Source organism: Drosophila takahashii, chromosome 2L, assembly GCF_030179915.1.
Source record: "Drosophila takahashii strain IR98-3 E-12201 chromosome 2L, DtakHiC1v2, whole genome shotgun sequence".
Classification (NCBI taxonomy): Eukaryota; Metazoa; Arthropoda; class Insecta; order Diptera; family Drosophilidae; genus Drosophila; species Drosophila takahashii.
The window spans coordinates 19,644,037-19,663,973 of record NC_091678.1 but is presented as its reverse complement, the minus strand read 5'-3'; the positions used below and the strand labels follow the sequence as shown (position 1 = coordinate 19,663,973).

Here is a 19,937-nt window from a genome sequence, read left to right as displayed (position 1 = left end):
ATATACATTGAGTAAAAGGATAATTATACCATTAGGCTATCAAATTATTTTAACATCGGGTAAATAAAAACAAAAGGTGAAATTAAATGTTTATTTTAACTTGTAACGCTAGGATACAATAAACAAAACAAGAAAGGATGCTAGCTTCGGCCAGCCGAAGCTTAAATACCCTTGCAGATCATTCCTATTAATTAACAAATCGCAAAAATGTTCAATTAATTTCATTAATTTTCCGATCGTTCCTATGGCAGCTATATGATATAGTCGTCCGATTTTGATCAAATTAAAATTGAAATTCGAAAATATTTAAAAAGAATCATATCCTAGAGTAGAAGATAATACAATAAAAACGAAAGAAGCTAGAATTTATTTCCTATTACTTTTCCATTAATTTCCCGATCGTTCCTATGGCAGCTATATGATATAGTAGTCCGATTTTTTAAATAATTAATTCGAAATTCAGAAATATTTAAAAAATATCATCCCCAAAAGTAGAAGGTGATATTTCAAAAAACACCGAAGCTAGAATTTTTTTAACGTTTTCTTTTCCGATCCTTCCTATGGGAGCTATAAGATATAGTTGTCCGATCCGGTCGGTTCCGACATATATACTACCTGCAATAGAAAGAAGACTTTTGGGAAAGTTTCATCCCGATAGCTCAAAAACTGAGAGACTAGTTTGCGTAGAAACAGACAGACGGACAGACGGTCAGACGGACAGACGGACATGGCTAGATCGACTCGTCTAGTGATGCTAATCAAGAATATATATACTTTATGGGGTCGGAAACGTCTCCTTCACTGCGTTGCAAACTTCTGACTGAAATCATAATACCCTCTGCAAGGGTATAAAAATAAATATTCTTATATGAACTGATGAATTTATTCTGTTTTTTCCCCCAATAATTTGTTCAATTTTTTTTTTCAATTTACATAGAGTATTCTCAAACATGTAAATTAAATATTAATTGTTAATAATTTTATTTTCTCACCTCAATACAATTTTAAACCGTTATTGTTAAAACATTAACCATAATTCAAAATAATAGGGAACCTTAAGATTCGGCTTTCTTTGGGCATGTTCCTTTCCTGATTTGGGTGGCACTTTGCCGAACTCCATTAAGTTGACGCGAAGAACTTTGCGTTTGTGGTCACCGCTTGTTGCTCGTGGCGTTGTACTTGTTGTTCGGAGTGTGTCCAAATTGTGTCGTCGTCCCTATGATGTGAAAGCTACCCAATGGAGTAGCAAGCGGGTTCATGAACAGAACAGACGCCCACAAGGGAGGACATCCCCCCACTTTTCAGAGTCTCCAACTTCAATGGACACACAAACTTAGTTCAGGCGTTCTGTTGACAAAGCTACCAACTCTATTCATAGTACTGACCTATGACAACATCTACCCATCATCAAGGCAGACTTATGTTGATTTGATGACGAAAACTTCAGAGGAAGAAGACCTAAATTATACGCTTTAATTATTGTCTGATACAAACATTTTAAGTAATGGCGTCTCAAGCTAGCAATTTTTCTTACGTGTACAACAAGAACAAGAAGTTGCTGTCCAGTAAAAGGTTTAAATAGAAACGAACAAAATCTAAAGCCTAGGTAGCTTTTTAAATGCGACAAAAAGGAAGAAAATTGCTAGAGACCTTTTCCTTTTCCTCCCAATCCATCTCTTCCAATAAGCTGCTACCGGAAAAATTTCTGCACAGGGCCTTTTACAAAAAATATCAACGCAACCTGTGGGAAGAGAAGAGCAAGCGGATGAATCCGCCACACTGGGGGAATAAGGGATCTGAATTGGGAGAACGAAGCTGAAGAATGAACCCTCTCCAGATACACGTACAGGTTCAGTACAAAACAGATAAATGGTAGCAGGTTTTTAACAAAACCAACGGAACGGGCAGTGCATTGAGCTCAGGCATTTCCTTCCCCAAGCATCCTCAAAGAAAATAAGGTTAAAAGAACCTGTTTTGACTATAGGATACCCGGTAGATAAAAACAAAAAACAAGGGATCTTTGGAAAAAGGTAATACAACTCAAATCATTGCCCTCTAGAAATAGATTAAGAATAGTATTGTAAATTTAAAACGTGGATGGATGGACAATCCTGGACAGTTGAGTTTATTTTATGGGATGAAGAAGACTTCCAAAACCGCGATAAAAAATTTCAAATAAATAAAATTCATACTTTTTGGACAACAAAAAAAATTTAAGAAAATATTTTCCTAAATCCTCTAAGCCGTTTGAGAAGATTTTTTAAGTTCTTAACTTCAAAAAATCACAGCGCCCCTAAATGGACACCAAAAAATTTCAAAAAAAATCAGAGATGATAACCAAGGCAAACTCTACGAGATACCCGAGTTTGGAGAAAAAATATTACTTCATATGCGCAGTTCAGAGATTCTTACCCAATTCCAATAATAAAAACAAAATACTCAACATAAATTTCGCACAGCTTAATTACACAGGTACACAGCCAAAAATTTCCACGAACCATTTCAAGTTTTCCATGATATTTGGGTGCTCCTGAGTACAAGTCCCATACAAAATTATTTTCCATCACCTACAGGTTCCGCGGTATAGCTAAGAATACAAAATACCTATGTTTGTCGACATTTTGAATTACGTGGCCTATATAATTGGACCAACCTTTATTATTTTCGGTAGGACCTACTCTCAATACATCAAGGCATTCCTAAAAAATAGTCCCCATTGTGAACCATTGCCCATGTCTTTGGAATTCGACGCCAAAGTTGAAAATCCCAAAATTGTAGAGATTTTTCTGATGGAAAAACAATTCTGAGGATTAAATCTTGAATGGAAGTAATTTTAACTATTCATTGTATCTATTGTTCATTGTATGCTTTAATTTCGGTTTACAGCGTTTTCATGAGAACATTTTATTGGATTTCTTATACTAATAAAACCGATTTTTTTATTTCATTATCTACTCCTAAATGTTGTCAAATTTTGAATAAGTCATGGCAACCTCTAAAACTAAGAAACTAAAATACGTTCACTGAACATACACAGAGAAATGTAAATGTTTACTCCCATTCTGTAGGATGCCTTGACTTTTTTAAAATTTGACAACATTTAGGAGTAGATAATGAAATAAAAAAAAACGGTTTTATTAGTATAAGAAATCCAATAAAATGTTCTCATGAAAACGCTTTAAACCGAAATTAAAGCATACAATGAACAATAGATACAATGAATAGTTAAAATTACTTCCATTCAAGATTTAATCCTCAGAATTGTTTTTCCGTCAGAAAAATCTCTACAATTTTGGGATTTTCAACTTTGGCGTCGAATTCCAAAGACATGGGCAATGGTTCACAATGGGGAGTATTTTTTAGGAATGCCTTGATGTATTGAGAGTAGGTCCTACCGAAAATAATAAAGGTTGGTCCAATTATATAGGCCACGTAATTCAAAATGTCGGCAAACATCGGTTTTTTGTATTCTTAGCTATACCGCGGAACCTGTAGGTGATGGAAAATAATTTTGTATGGGACTTTTACTCAGGAGCACCCAAATATCATGGAAAACTTGAAATGGTTCGTGGAAATTTCACAAAGTTTAATTTTGTGTTCCTGTGTTATCATTATAAAACAAACTGTTCTAGAAATAGTTAGGGCAAGCTAAAAAAAGTTATTATTTAAGAAACATAAAAGTTGATTAATCCAAAGCAAGTAGGATATAATATACCTTTTAAGTTTAAAGTACTGGGTACAAAAGGAAACCAACAACGACAACATGTAAAATTATGCGTCAGTAGGAAGGAAAACTTTATGGGGTGACCCCAGCAAAGTCGAAGGAAAAGGAGAATCTCAGACAGAGACGGTGGTCCAAGTGCATTCATTGTCCCTCAAACTCACACAGAGATAAAGGAAAATCGCAAGAGATGAATACCAGGCAGTCAAAAGGCGGGAAAGAGACAGGACAGAGCACGCAAATATGCCAAAGCTTGCAGAGACAACAAACAGGAAGTACGCATTTCCTGCACCCGAGAAAAAATAGAGAAAAAGAAATAAAATAAAAACATTCCAAGAACTAGGAATGGCTGGGGAAACATGGTGAAATCAGGGGAGGAATCCAAGCAAAGGGAAACGCAGGCGAGACACAGTAGAAATGTCGCGACGACAACTTTTTGACACAAAAGTGCCTGGAAAACAGTTTTTCTTTAGTTTTCCCAGCCAGTCGCCCTTCGCCGTGAAATTAATTGAAACTGACTAGACCTCTGGGGGAGTGAATGAATGAGGTAGACTGGCAGACTTGATCTTGACACTGTCCCCTGGCGATGTCCCTGAACTTGGCAAATACTACAGCTGCCTGCCTTTATTCTCTCTCAACATCCAAGGGCTCCTAGAAAATTTTAGAAATACGGTGCTACCTCATATTTTGCAATTTTATTTTTTTTTAGAAAATAAAATTACTTTCGTTAATTTTTTAATATAAATTTAATAAATATATCTACATATTTCTTTGAAATCTGACAGATCATAAATCTCAAATTTCTATATTGTTACATTGGATTTACTTAAATTTTTGAAAAATATACACTTAGTTAAGAACTAAACATTTAGGTTTTGTAAAAAAAATATTTAAAAAAAAAACCAACTTTTGAGAAAAAAGTTTCCAATATTTAAGTCTAAATCTCCATTGTCTTTTACTGTTTTTGTCCACTCGGCCATTTTGGCCGTCTTTCCCACCAAATGAGTTTCGTGTCACAAGTTGACCCGGCCGAGATTAAGTGGGCGTTTAATTTGCCAACTCACACCGACCTCCCAAAAACCCAAAGCCCCTCCCCGTAAATCCCATTCTTTCCTACACCCTCGTCTATGAAAATACTGCGTTAATGTAATCCACGCTCTAGGCATTTCCGTATGCTTCCGTTTGCTTTTTCTTCATTGCTTTTTATTTTTTCGGGAGTTTTTTTGTGCAGTACTTTGTCCTTGGCAGTTGCGCCGTAACTTTGCCACTTGGATGATCTCTCTCTCCCCTACTGTTATGCTATTTTAGCTTAATCAACAAAGTAAATAAAATGTCCTGGCGACTGACCCCTGGGTCGGAGGTAATTTTCTGCCATATTTTTTATGAACTCATAGTGCTTAATAAGTTACATATAAATATGTATTTTCGAATAAATTTGAGATTACTTTTTGAGCACAAATGTGGCTTACCATAAAAAAGTTGTTTGCGTAAGCATCATTTAAAATATAATTTACTTCAGGCTCTCATTTATGCAGAAGTAAGCATAAAATCTAGAGAAACTATCACGAGGAATGATTAACATTAATATTTATTGAGACCCCGCAAAGCCACCATTTTTTTTAACCATACCCCACAACTCATTAGGTTCTTTTGAATTCGCCATGCACATGTTACCATGGAAAAATCCGAACTAAATCAAGCGAATTCACTTTGATGTGCAAAAACAATATGCCTCATATGGGTGGTAAAATGGTGAGCTAAACCTCTAACCAAACTGAGAATTGAAAGCATAGCTTCCTTTTTTCACTCCCATTTTCCCTATGGCAAGGAGTAAGTTGTCAACACGGTCCCACGTAATTATAGACTTGCAGGGTTTATACAACACCACACAAACTCTTACAGCTATAGAAAAATAAATATAACTTTAAATAAAATATATTCTACTCTTTTTAAATATGGTAAGCTTAATCCTTTATTACTTACATACAAAAAAATATTTTTTAAAAAGGAAAATTACTTTCAAAAAACAAAAATTCTATAAACATAATTTAAACCAAAACTAAATTTTTTCCTTTTTTCTCAAACTGTAATTTTTATTTAAGCTTGCATTTATTTTAAACAGTTACATACAGACATCATTTAAATTGAAGAACTACAATGTTTACCACCAATGTGTCGCACATCGAGACACATTTCATTTGCTTTCTAATAATTTCTGTGGAAAATTCCGATTGCACATGTGGGACTTTATATTGGCAGCACTGTGGAAACCAATTAAAATGCTGCACTGGCTCTGATTATGGCAAACGACAACGTTGTGGGGAGTGGCGGTGTGAATAGATTGGTATGTGTCAACTAAGTGCAGTTAATTAGTGCGAAAATCACTTCAGTTGGCTTGGGATATTTTTTCCTCTCTCCGATTTCTTTTAAGCTTTTTTCGTCCCGTTGTTGTCGTTGCTGACGTTGTTGTTGCTGCCACCTCCAAGGTTTTTCCTTGGCGAATTTTCACGTTAATTGCTCGGGGTCTTGCAATCAGCCGGAAAACAGTGGCAGAAGCCGGCAAAGGCAGCTGCTTGCAAGCGAGCTAAGCCACTCAGGGATTTACTCAATTTGTTGTCACTTTATTCCACAATTTATTTCAGTTTATTTTCTTTGTTTTCCTTTCGTTTAAATTTAGACAATTATTATTTTGCGGGGATAATTAGTCATAAAAATTAGGTTGTTTGGGTAAAATTAAATAGACAAAATTACTATGCATTAAAAAAAAATTATCTTGTGAATATACTATATATTTGAGTACGATTTCATTTAAATATGGCATACAAATTTATGTCTTTATATATAAAATATTCTTTAAATATTTAAGTTGCGAAATCCCCGAGTTATTTAAACCACATAAATAAATATTAAAGCCTCAAATCTATTTAAGTAATTTACTCTGTAACTGATTTAAACCTAAGATCGGCTACAAGAGCAACATGATCTGATGGAAAAACAGCCGATGGTATGGCGGCATTGGCCTTTAACTCCTCCTCTGTTGGTAATGGAACATACTTCAATAACTCAAAACGATCGCTTTGGTAAAATATATAGTCCAAACATCCCGAAAAAAGTGTGGTATAGTGCGTAAACTCTGGTGCCCCACAAGCCGAGGTCATTTTAAAGGGCTGTGAGAGCTCTACGTTCGAAACAGCCTCTTCGGAATTACTACGCCAATCTTCCAGACTTTCTGCAGCAAGTTGCTCCGTCATCAACTTGTAAATTCCACATTCGGGAACGCTATTAAAATCGCCACAAAATATCAAACCAATATTCTGAGCGCTACCGATATTAAAATCTTTAACAGCTTTACTTATGATGTGCTCAACAAAAAGTATAGAAAATCCCATTTGCAGCAGTCGAATGTGATCGGCATCTGGATGAAAGTATAAATGCGTGTTAGCCACAAGAACGTAGTTATCCGTTCCTTTAATCCTGAGCAAGCAAGTTTGTAGAGTTGTGGACCGATCACAAATTCGTTCTGCCAATTGAGTATTAACTTTGATTTTATTCCAAAGGCTTTCGAATACGGGCAGTACTGGGATATTAGATCCTAAATGCAGAACTTGAGAGTCCAGCAATTCGAAGCGCGATTTCCGAAAGAAAACTGCAACTCCTTCCGCACACTTTCCTTTCGGGGCCATAAGGCCTTGGAAATTATAAGGAGGTTGTTCTAGTATTTCCTTTAAATCGAAATCAAAAATCCGTTGATCGACTTCTTGCAGGCAGATAAGATCCGAGTTATAACCAATAATTTCATTGATAAATAGTGGTTTTCTATAGTCTATTTGTAGAAATTTTGATGGACAATATGAGAATAGAGTTGATCCAGCGTAATCACTGCTCGCATATAAATCGGCCAATAGATTGTAGGTCACAACACGAATTTCGTTGGAGTCACTCAAATAATCCGGAGTGTAGTGGTGTCGATTTTGAAAGGGACATAGACCTGGGGCATCCTGAACGGCAGAGTTTGATACCTTTTCCATCACAGGACCATCTATTCCCTGTTTATTCCGAGGAGTTAATATAAATTTTAGGTAGTAACCCACATCTTCTGGCTTGACTAGGTATTGAAATCCTTCTCCGCAGATTTCCCAATCTAAATCGGTTGGTTTCTTAGCTTTATACCAAACTCCTTTGCTGAACTGACGTTCTCCAAATTGAATTTGAACGTTAGTCGGGTATATCACGAATCCTGCTAAAATGCAGGAAGGCAGTTTAAGGGATGAAATCCAAGGGGGATTGAAAACCATTTCGTAGACTGTATCCACCACCTGCAGCTTAATTCCGGAAAAATCTTTACTGAACAGCTCGGCAAATGTCATTTCTTTAAAATTTCCATCGTAAGAGCCGCCAAAAAGTTTAACATTTATCTCAGCAGGCGGTTTACCGGATTTTTTGAAGGTCTTCGCCAGTCTGTTTTGAATATTGCTTTGAATACGCGCCAATATAGCGTCAATGGGCTCGTTCATTTGCCGACGGAAATTAAATTCCCGGTCGATTTTTAAATTAGTATTTGCAAAGCGAAACACAATATCGAGCTCTTTGCTATCACTTGCATTCCTGAAGTACACTTTTTCCATAATGACAGAGTTAAAAGTGCTACAAAATCTGGTTAAAAATGAAGCTCTAGTCTGGGGGGTTAAACTTCTGACAATTAAATCAGTGTTGTGGGTATTGTGTCCCAAATAAACAGCTAGACCTTTTGCAATTTTGGTAAGACCCATCAATCGTCCAAGTATCCAGGACCGCGAATTAAGTAAAGATCGGTTCCAAAGTGTCGATGTCGAAGATGTGGATTCCTTTTGTTTACGTATTTACTGCCGATTTATCTAAGAAATATTTACGTTAACCAAGTTTGAGAGCTGCGCAGGCTTTGTACCAACTCACGTAGTAAGATGTTATGTCGAAAATCTAACGCTTTGAAGTTGTTTTTCACTTTATTAAGCAGCCTTTTCACATCAAAACACCACTTCCAAGGGAAGATTTTAGGGGAAACTGCTCCGATTTCGATAAAACAAAGAGAGTTTTTCACTTATTCGCTCTGCCACGCTATGATCAGCTGTTCATTTTGACATTCACCGCGAACTGAACCACATGCGCCGGCAAAGATAAACAGCTGATCTTGAAAAAGCTTTGGTCAAAAAGTCCAACGTGAAAGCTTTAATGGAGACGCTTTTATATAAAAGCGTTTCTTTGTTCAAATTTATAATCGTACAATATTATAGTTTGATAGGTAGACCCCATGGGTTTTTTTTTATTATTATTTTTAAAGTTATACAGACAAGGCAACGCACACTGGAATATGAGCCACAAAAATATAAATACTACTTTTGGACAATTAAAATTTTTTTTTAATTTTAATAAGATTTCCAGCTATATTTCATTGGTTAAGTAGTAAATATATAAACATAAATAAATCGCTGAAATTTTGATTTAAAAAATCTATTTTCCATAATGAATATTTGTTTGTGTTTTGTTAAATTTAGTGAATAGTGATTTTTTTGGAAATAGTTGTCCGTCTTTTACTAATTAAAAAAGTCTTTATTAGGCGAAACAAACGCTTCCTTCTATCTTAACATTTTCTCGACAACTGAAAGCAGTGTTCTCTGGAGAACTTAATTATTACATAAAAATACAGGTGAACTCAGCCATAAAACCTCCTATTTCACTTCAGGTAAAATTCTCTTCATGGCAAATACCATAAACATTAAGCTAAGTGTTACGATCCAAATGAGACATGCTACCCGAAAGAAACTCAACTTTTGGCCAAGTTAAGAAAGGACAACTGAGACGACGGCCATAAAAATTCGAAACAGAAGCCAGATCATATGGGAAGAACGAGCGTATTTGAAAGCGGGAAGGCAATGGGAAGGGAGCCCAAGTGCATAAAAAGCAGAAACAAGCCAAGAGATGACTTGGCCAGGGCCAAAAAGGAATTGGCTCGGCCCCGAAACAGAGTCAACAACTGTGCGCCACACAAGAGTTTGCCAAAAAAGATTGCAATACGGAAAAAAATCAAAAACCAAAAAAAAAATATACGGAAAAATCGCATAAAACTCTATAAAGGACACGAAGGACCAAAACGGATGGCGACAACAACAACATGAGGGGCCGGGCAAACGAAACCAATTGAAGAAATGTTGCTGACACCAAAAACGAAACTGCAGGAAGACGCCGATGATGAGGATGAGCCTGGGAATGAGGCTAAGCTCGAGGATGCAGAGAATATCCTTGGTGTTGCAGGGCGGCAGGAGCGTGGAGCGGAAGCGGTAAGGACAACAACGAAATTAGTTAGCACTTGAGAGAAAGCAGCTTTGGCTCAGGTCCAGGACTCGTTGCTGGCTTACAACACCTGCGGGTAAAGGAGGACTGGACTCCTTACTCCGCCTGCTCTCCGCCTTTCTTATTGACCCCAACTAGAGATGACCTAAAAGGCTCGATTGAGCACAACGATTGGGTTAAAATTAAGACATAAAAGTTGACAGAAATATATATCGTATTTTTGATTTATAAAAAATGTATATATATTATTTAACATCCGTTTTTACAGGTCTTAGAAACGTATGAAATCTAACGTTGATTATTAAAATTATCGATATTTTCGATATATTGACAATATTGATTAGATAACACCTATGTTTTAAAGGCTTTCCGTTAAATATCGAGAAATAGCAAACTGTTTATATTATTTCCAAATGGTTCAAAAATGTTGAAATATTTGTGAAAATAAATAATTCTATTTATTTTGACTATTTCTAAATTCTCAAGTTTTTAAATTCAAAATTAAAAGTATAAAAGTAAAAAAAACTGTTCATAAGGTTAGCCGAAATTCAACTGTCAAAACACGCATCGTGAATAATATTCGCGGATAATGCACAGCCACAATATAGATCGGTCATCTCCGACAAAAATTGTGAAGAAGCAAGATCTGAGAGGCAGGCAGCAATTAAATAGCTTCGAGCACTCCCAACTCAATTGCAGCAATTTCAATAACCGTTGAGCACACTCAAAGGAAGGCGAGCCCAGTTAGTCGGGCCAGCCGGGTCCTTGCGATAATCTGTCATGCAGTCGAGGAAGAACCCAAGAGCCCTGTACCCCAAATACACCCCCACACAGGATCCACTCCTCATTCCATTCACTCCGGCGACAACTACAATATCCGCCTTGGGTCTCGACACTTGAGCAACTTTCTCGCACTCACCTATTTCACTTGCTGCAGGAATTTGTTATATTTCTTCTTTTTTTACTCTTTACACTTGTAAAATTTGTTGCCGAAAACAGGGTACTGGTCTATTTCATTTGTAGTTTTGTGGAGAGAACTACTTTATATATTTTTTTGTTGATTATTTTATGATTATTGATAAAAGCATGAAACGTGACGCGGTACGGCCGAAAAGATATTACATTGAGAATTTTGCCACCAAGAAGCCGAAAATTGATGAACTTTTATAAAATTATATGTACGCTACACAATCTGATTTAGAAACACTACAACTAAAAAAATTTATTTCTATATTGAACCGATTTGACATGCTCTGAGATCTGCCAACTTCGATTAAAATATCCTACGATTTTTCTTAATTTAAATAAATACCAAAATTTAATTAAAATAAAATATCATGCGGATAAAGTCAATTTCCACGTAATATTCAATTAATTCATTCCAATCAACTCTTTCTTATGCGTTCGCCAAGTCGAACGTTTGACATTAAAAATAAATGAATCAACAAATATAAAAGTTTTGCCAAGAAAGTCATTTGCTAAAATTGGCGAATCGAAAAAGAAAGTCAAGAGGGTGAGCAACAAAAAACGCAAAGAAATTCAATGAGGCTGAAAATTTCCTGGCTCGGTGCCAATTGAAGGCAAGGAAACAAAACAAAACTTAAGTTTCTAATCAATTAAAAAATACAACAACCAGGGGGAGAAAAATCAAGAGTGGGAACGATTTTCGGCAATAAATAAATTACAACCAGGAGGCAGTCAATGCGATTAAATAGATGAAGGAGTGAAGCAAAGGGAGCGGGTGTCGAAGGAACTACGGAACTTCACTACGTCTGGTGCAATTTTAATTACGACTGCGATAAGAGCAGGACGAAAGTAATGGAAAGGCGCAATGGAAACCATTCAGGAAGATGTACAAATTCGTTTCAACTGTTTGAATTCTCAGTAAGCATTTAAAAAATTTGTATATTGGTGGTTTTAAAGAAACTATATTATACAGAAGGATTCCATGAAATAAATCCAATTTATACCAATGCTGCAGCTCAAAAATGTTCATTTTTTACGTTTGTTTGCTTGTTTGCATTAAATCGATTGCTTGTACTGCTTGCATATCCTTTTATTTGCACATAACTTTTTAATGAATAATCCGACTTAAACATTTTGATAGGTATTCATAAGCACGATAAAAAGACATTTACACTTTTAAAAAATCTGTAAATATGTGGGAGTCAGACACATTTTAAAGTCGTTTAATAAAATAAGAAAATAGCAGTGTTTCATTTTGTTAATATAACAGAGATATTTCTGTATAATTTAAGAAATAAGGGAACTAATAAACTGTCATTGTAGTGTAAAAATATATTAAGCTAATGTAGTTTCTATAGAAGGAATATATAAATTTTGTTTAATTAATTAACCTTTTTTCTTACAACTACAGGGTATAAACAAGGCAAAAAGCACTAGCTCAACTAATCCGTTGGCAAAGTCTTTGACAGTTGTCTTAGCTTGCACAACAACAAACAAGAAAAACAATAACATCTTCATCATCATCATAGTAATTTCCAGCATTGTGGGGTGAAAAAGCACAATAAACAAAAGCAAACGAAGAAACAACAAACATTATCGCACATCATTATCGTTGTCATTCAGGGAGCGTTCCAGCTTAAAAACCCAACCCACCCCACCAGCCTCCTATATACACTTATATAGATATTTGCTTTATTTTTGTGTTTAGTTAGTTTTTATGAGCGTCATTATTTTCGCTTGCCATGGCGCTAAGCATCTTAAGTGGCTCCTCCTCCCGCATTTTCCACCATTTTTTGGTCCAGCATTTTCCCTGTGTGTGTTTGTGTTTGTATAGGCGCAAAATGTCTTCGTCAACTTTTGACGATTTTATAATTTAACTTTTCCCGGGAGCTGCTGCTGCTGATGCTGCTGCTGATGCTGCTGCTACTGCCTTCTTCCTCCTGTTTTTCCTCTTGCTAGTTTCGAAAACAACTTAATAATAAGTGAGTGTTGAGTGGTGGTTAGAGAAAAGTTGACTTGGTTAGAGGAAGATGGCTGCAATTAAGGTGGCTGTGTGATTTTCTTGGGTCTTTTTGGGCTAGGCAATTACTATAAGGAATTCACCATGGTGTGCTGCATTTAGAAAGTTTTCAGTGCGGAAATAATTGTCAAGGATAACCACGGCAATTGTGAGGAAGAAATTGTGAACTAAAAGGGAGAACCATTGCAAGGATCATTGTTTTTAGTAAAGTATGCCCTTAATAGGGGCATTAAAATTTATATATGTACAATTTTTCTGATAATTATAAGGAACCATAAAATAAAAGATATTTAAATATTTTAAATATTGCTATCTAAAATAGAAAAGGCTTTCAATTTTTGTATTTTCAAATCGTAATGTAATTCGATATACACAAAAAAAAAACGTATATAAAAGATTTGATTGATATGTGCTGGTAAGTTTAAAATTTTTGTATAATCAATTTATTTATATCATTGTGATATGAATAAAGATTACGCTTATCTTATTTTACAATATTTGTTTAAGTAAAAACTAAATTTCGTATTTTTAAAATAGTGTTTTTGCAACTTTTATGAAATGATAAAATATTAAAGTGATATGTTTGAATCATAAATTTAAAATTAATCATATCGGCTTTTTATTGTATCGGATTTTATTTTTACATATCTCAATAACAAAACGCAATGTTACGATGCATTTTAAAAAAAGCTATATTTAAATTCTTATTTTAGGAACACACCCAGTGACATTTTAGTGGCTCCTCAATATAGACAAACAAGTAAATTAGGTTTAAGAAATCCAACGTTTTTCTTTGTTCTATTAACATTCAAAACATCTGGACGTGAAATCTGCTCCATCTCCACTTGAGCGCTGAGTTTACTCACCTGTTAACTAAACCCGAGGCTTAAATGTTGTTCCCAAACTTATTTAAAGGCTTAAAAGTTTGTTCTAAGCTGGCTAATTTGATAAAGGTAAAGGACTGGCCATCTTTAAGGCCATAAAGTTTGTATATGCCAACGGGTATATACGCATTGCACGTATAATATCAAAACATCATCATCAATATAAATTTGTTTTGTCAGAGCTGGTTTATTTTGTAAATATCAAACAAATGGCTCTGAACATAAGTGAAACATATGTTAAAAGCTAGAGGAGGAAACGAGTACGAAAAGCGTAAACAAGGAGTTTTTCATGCTTGACATGCGTTAAAGAAAAGAAGAACTAAGAACCCACAGATACATCGAGAACATATTACAAAAGTCAAGCGAGTAAAAACAATGAAAATACATACAATATATGTGAATAAAAAACTGAAAACAATGACAATTCACAAAACAAGAAAAGAACGCTGGTGAGCTCCATTTCGTAAGACTGCTAACAAGCAAAGGGAGAAATAAAAATCTTTAAGCTCCTTTTTTCCCCCTTTCCACCACCATCAATGCAATTTATATGCGAAAGGCTGAGACCACGCACCCTTTTCGTTACCATAATAATGAAACATCTATAAATTGTCAGCCAGTTCTGTCGTTTCCCGCTCCATAGCGACCCCCCTTCGGTTCAGCGATGTCCTCTCGGGGACCATAAATAATATTATTATGGCTCCAGGAGGCAACTTGTATTTGTCAAAGCAAACAAAACTGCTATCGGTTTGTGTGGGTGGGTGTGGGTACTAAGAATCCTTTCCACTTCCCCCACTTGGAACTCTCCCCTTGTTAACGGCATTATTATTGGCAGCCATTATTCATGCAACAAGTGATGCTCAGTGGCAGAGCAGCAACTTCCGTCTAATTACGGCTAATTGAATGGCTCGAAGTTCCGGGATTTGTCAATTGATTTGTAGTGGGATTTCCGATAAATATGGGAGAATATATAGATGAAATATTTCAACCTAGTAATGCTCAATATTTTAAACGATTTTAAACATAAACATATCACACTTTAAAGATATTGTTATATTTAAAAACTTTGTTCAATCAGCTGCTTAACTTTGATTAAGACAAAATAGAAGAAGTTAAAAAAATGTAAGAAATGATGTTATGTTAATTTTCACATTTATTTAATATAAGAATTTAATTGAACTCAAAATATTTAATGATAACATGATCCGGTAATGCAATATATATGCAACAAATTGACCAACTGTTAATACACATATGAGCTTTAAATAAAGTTTTTTTAGACATTTAAGCCAATTTGAAAAAAAACACCAACTACCAAGAAAAAACTATTTAATAAATTCATCAATTGAATAAAAACTTGTTAAATTAATCTGTCACTCGGGAAAAGGAGATATGCATATAACAACATTTTAATCAATTATAATGCCATAAAAAAGTAAACACAATGTTGAGGATAAGGAAACCTTTATTGGCACATCGACAGCAAATAAAAACCGCAGCATCGAAAACAACAACGACAACAAATAGGCGAAAACAGATAACCCAAGCAACAAAGATTTATTGCATATATAAGCACATTTATACAGTTTTATTCACGTATATTCGCTGATTTATAGAGCCGAGTTAAACCCATGTGGTTTATAATGAGACAACACAGTTAAATGAGGTTAGAGTTGAGTACGTTTGGCAATAAATTGCCCGATTCAAGGTATAAACACAACAGAGAACTTAAAGGCTTAAAACTAAAGATACTCCGCTCGAGATGTACTCACATAAGACTCATATGCATGTAGGACACAGACAGATATAGTAAATGATAGCTGGGATATCGAAATATATATTTGAGTAGAGACCAAAGAAACCCACAAAGAAAGCAAAACAGGCACTTTTTTACGATTTACGGTAGACGTGACGTTACGCTACGATACGTAATGACATAAGCGTACAATATTTTTGTATTTATATTTTATTTTCCAACTGCGTTAACGTTCACGACAATTACGGCACTTTTCCAAAGATTTTCAGTAAATTTAATGCACAGTATTAAAAAGAATTTGGCGTCCAGAAATTTTTTTATAAACGCACAACACGAAAACGCAGACGAAACACACAGAAAAAAGTTGAATTAAATAGTATAGAAATTAGAGACGATCAGCAACGTTATCAAGACAACAGACTCTGACAAACTAAAAAAACGAAACAAAAATGAAATAAAATAAATGAAATGAAAAGGCCAACAACAACTGGCGGTATTCAACAGATCGGTGATAATGCTCATGATCGAATTAAGAGGCGGCGATTGCAACTCAGAGAAATCGCTTCGAAAAAGAGAGCTCCCTCGCCCGATCTATTTTCGAAAATTGATAAGAACGCTTCGAACCGATCAGTTTGGCATTTAAACTCGAATCGAAATCAATGCAACTGACAGAAGAGAAAGACTATCGAAACACATTTTCGAACGTAATTCTTATCAGTCCAAAGTGAGAGTAATGTGAGGGAGATGTTTTAGTGTTTGTATATGAAATATGATCTTCAGATTAGTTCAAGGGTAATTACAAAAATTCTGACCTTTTCGTATCTTGAGTTTGTATTTTTAAAGTATTTTAGTAAATTATTACTGTAAGAGAAATATTTCGAAATTATCAAAAAGTATGCTACACTTATTTTAAATTATTATAGTTCTCAGCCATTCTTATTTTGGATTATTTATTTTATCAAATTCATTGAATTTTTAACCGCATTTTAATTTGCATTTAATTTGCAACATATTTTTATTTGGCTTAAGAATTTACTGGCGCACAAAAGTTTAATAGCGAAGTTGCATTTTACAATTTATTGCCAATCCCATTAGAGAACCCTTCAATTAAGAAATGTTCAGCTGAATACTTTCCACAGCCGTTTATTTTTTCCGTCCCATTGAGCTAAACATCTTTTAGGACTTTCTAATGGAGTCCATTCATTGATACTCAGGCTGAAAACATAAGAACAAAATCGATTTACAGGACATGGGGCACGTGACCACCAGGTATTATCGCTGACCCCAGTTCATCCCCATATTGCACTGGATTCGAAATACCACCCACTCCCACGGTTTCCAGTTCAATTGGCTACTTAAAACTTTAACAGCCGTAAATTCGCAACAAGCAAGGGCTATGAAATTTAATAGCAGACGCGAGGAAATCCCCCTCCATGGAAAAAAAACACCCTGGAAATGTCTGACCAATACAATACGCAACTGTATTAGCTCACGTAACAGTAAAAGTACGTATTTCGTCTGGTCATTATTCCGATGTTGCTACTGCTATAGCGAAACACACATTATTGACTTTTATTGCCGTTTCTGCGACTCTGACGGCACTGTAGATACATATGTAGCTTTTACAGTAAAAGTTGCATAAATAAAATAAAACTAAATAAGCAAAAGAGTTTTTAATATTTTCAGATAGAAATTCTAAATTGGTCACAATCTTGAATGAATTAAAAAAAAAAACCAATTCATTCTAAAACTTTTAATTTTTATTTTTATGCTTTATAAACTGCTATCTTAGTTTTAAAAAAAAAATTTTTTTAACTACATATTAAAGTTTTTTCTAATACAAGAAAATAAATAAACTTAATACCAATTAATCTGCATTCTTAAGTCAGTTTGATCCTTTGTGATTTTGTTAAGCAGGCTTTACTGTATAAAGGCCGCTACACTGCTACTGCTTCCTGGACTTCCGATTTTTCTATTACAGCTGCTGATACTCTAGCCTTTCCCTTAACCCTTTTGCGTGTGTTTACATTTTCAACTATGTAATTCGTTGCATTTTATTGCATGCGTGTGAGTGTGAAATATTTATGGGGGTTGCCCCGGGGGAACATTGCTCCTGCACTTGCCACATGGCCAAAACAGAGCTGGACAAGGAGGTTCTTATATTTCGCCCCCCTTCGGTTTTTCCGCTGCTGCTGCTCAAGTTTAACGAAGTGTTAAATGGCCAGGAGCAGCGAGGGGTTAAGAAACGGGCTATGTGCTTCGATTTCATCTCATCGCTCTCCTCGCTGCTGGTCAACGCCTTTTTATCGAAATTTGTCACGCACGGGGAAATTTTTCCGCTCCTTTTTGTTTGGTCTGGATTAATAGAACGAAAAAGATTTTCATTTGGAAAATGTTTGCTACATGAGTAGCATGAATGACAGCTCCGAAGGAAAAGTGTGTCGGGGGCCCAGGGAGTTGGCATGTTGACACGGCTCAAAGCGCACGTGTGTGGGCTAATACCTTTCGATGACAAAAATTGCATTACTTTTACTTTCTACCCCCAGAAGATGGTTGAATGGAGCTTAAGTAGTTTACTTCTTTGTTTGCCTATAAATACCTGGATAAAGGTGAACATGATTTTTGGGATTGTCGTTCTGGTCGCTGATAAATGTGAGTCATTTCGATAGACGTTTATTGAATATAAGGACACACAAAAAATGAATGAGTGTTAATAGGCTTTACAATAATAAATGTTCAAAAGTCTTTGTCCCGTTTTCTCGTCCAAAAAAAACTTGATATGAAACGATGATTGATTTGAAGTTTTGTGGAAAAAATTTTGACTTGATATGCGGGCTCTCAATTCGATATGCTCGACATGTAAACAACAGGCCAGGTTGAATTTTGATTGTGTCTTTAAGCGCTATTTCACTCAATTTCGAATTAAGATAGTTTGCGTATGCAATACCAAAACTGTACCATGCACATAGGTTAAATTTAAAGGAAGCTTTAACCTCTGACTTCTTATCCGCTTTTAAAATTTAAACCTAACTTTAAATTTAAAAAATTTTAAATTTTACAAATGGTTTAAAGTTTTACATTGATTCCCTATTGGTATCAATGATAATTAACAAATTTAGATAACTGGAAAGTAATACAAAAAGTATTCAAAAGATTTTTTAATTTCTTAATTAAGCAAATATTAATTCTATACTGTATTCGTTGTAGGATATTTAATAAATATAATAAACAAATTTATTCCAATTTTTAACATCTAAATTAAATATTTGTCTCTATTATCTGGTACAAAATTTATACATGTAAGAATCAGATATAATTTTCCCTTGTGCACTCTTCCCCAACAACGAGGAATCAATAATGACCACACAATAAGTTAATAGCTTCATTTACCGACAAGGAACCCTCTACTTGTGGTTGATGGAGGCAAGGGAAGTTGGGTATCTTTCCTGCCAAGGCTCTATTCGAATCTAATGACCGGCAATTTGCCAAACACCCACGGCCTGAACCATTTTAGAGTGTTGCAAAGAAATTAGCCATCATTTAGTGTAATGAGCATAATAACAACTAATGGCCGACCACCAACACCACCGACAAGCCACTAACCACCACAAAGGAGCCCAAGTCGATCCACCATTTGATTAAACAAAGATTGACTGAAGTGCGATTAACTTTGGGATAGGGCGGAAAGTGTTATAAATGTGCTGCAATTTGTACGAAAAAGAAGCCAGGGATGTAATGATAAATACATATTAAGCAAAAAATTCAAGGCCATGCGAATTACTCAATTAATTCAGCTCGGTCTGCCAATAATCATAAATAAACTCCCACGTAACCAACTCGGGCTACACTTTTAATTATTTTCGTTCCTCTCCTTGGCAAATTTAATAAAGAATAATTACAAGGAAACCAATATCAGCAAAAGCCCAAAGAGAAATATGTGTGGGGAAAAATAATTAACAAAAACCGCCACAACAGCAGGCAGTTCCAAATGCCGACACCCACACAAAAAATATACACACAAATGGCATGTAATTAACATATAAATTAATGACTAATACATATTTACGTAGTAATAAAATGCTAAAATTGCTGCCTTCGTCAAGGATTTAAGCTGTACTCTTTCCATAAAAATGTTTCGATTTCTTAATTAAAGAACAATTTTTTAACTATAGCCAGATTATTTTAATTTTTGATAGATAACATTAAATTATATTATATTATATTTTTATAAACATATTAAGTTACCTTCTTAATAAACAATGAAAT

General features: G+C 35.0%; 2 protein-coding genes and 1 long non-coding RNA gene across 3 annotated transcripts in view; 1 reads left to right on the top strand and 2 right to left on the bottom strand.

Annotated features, from left to right (window-relative positions):
• bru1 (bruno 1) overlaps positions 1-11,253 on the bottom strand; it is a 125,520-nt gene extending 114,267 nt beyond the window's left edge. The window contains exon 1 of the mRNA XM_070212711.1: positions 10,968-11,253. The gene's annotated coding sequence lies outside the window, so the exon portion shown is untranslated. The remainder of the gene's footprint in view (positions 1-10,967) is intronic.
• Positions 5,828-9,011, bottom strand: LOC108067544 (2',5'-phosphodiesterase 12). Its single transcript, XM_017156614.3, has 2 exons — positions 8,654-9,011; positions 5,828-8,595 (listed from the first exon to the last, which is right to left on the bottom strand). Exon 2 carries the CDS (start codon positions 8,488-8,490, stop codon positions 6,655-6,657), a length of 1,836 nt encoding a protein of 611 aa, XP_017012103.3. The 5' UTR covers positions 8,491-8,595; positions 8,654-9,011; the 3' UTR covers positions 5,828-6,654.
• Positions 11,254-11,401: 148 nt separating the features above from the next.
• LOC138913615 (uncharacterized) lies at positions 11,402-12,076 on the top strand. Its single transcript, XR_011419724.1, has 3 exons — positions 11,402-11,628; positions 11,685-11,932; positions 11,988-12,076. It is a non-coding gene; the product is annotated as an uncharacterized lncRNA (long non-coding RNA).
• Positions 12,077-19,937: the final 7,861 nt, after the last annotated feature.

What these genes read in the sequence shown, in the direction of transcription:
- LOC108067544 (XM_017156614.3), bottom strand. Translation starts at nt 8,490, where the DNA reads ATGGGTCTTACCAAAATTGCAAAAGGTCTAGCTGTTTATTTGGGACAC.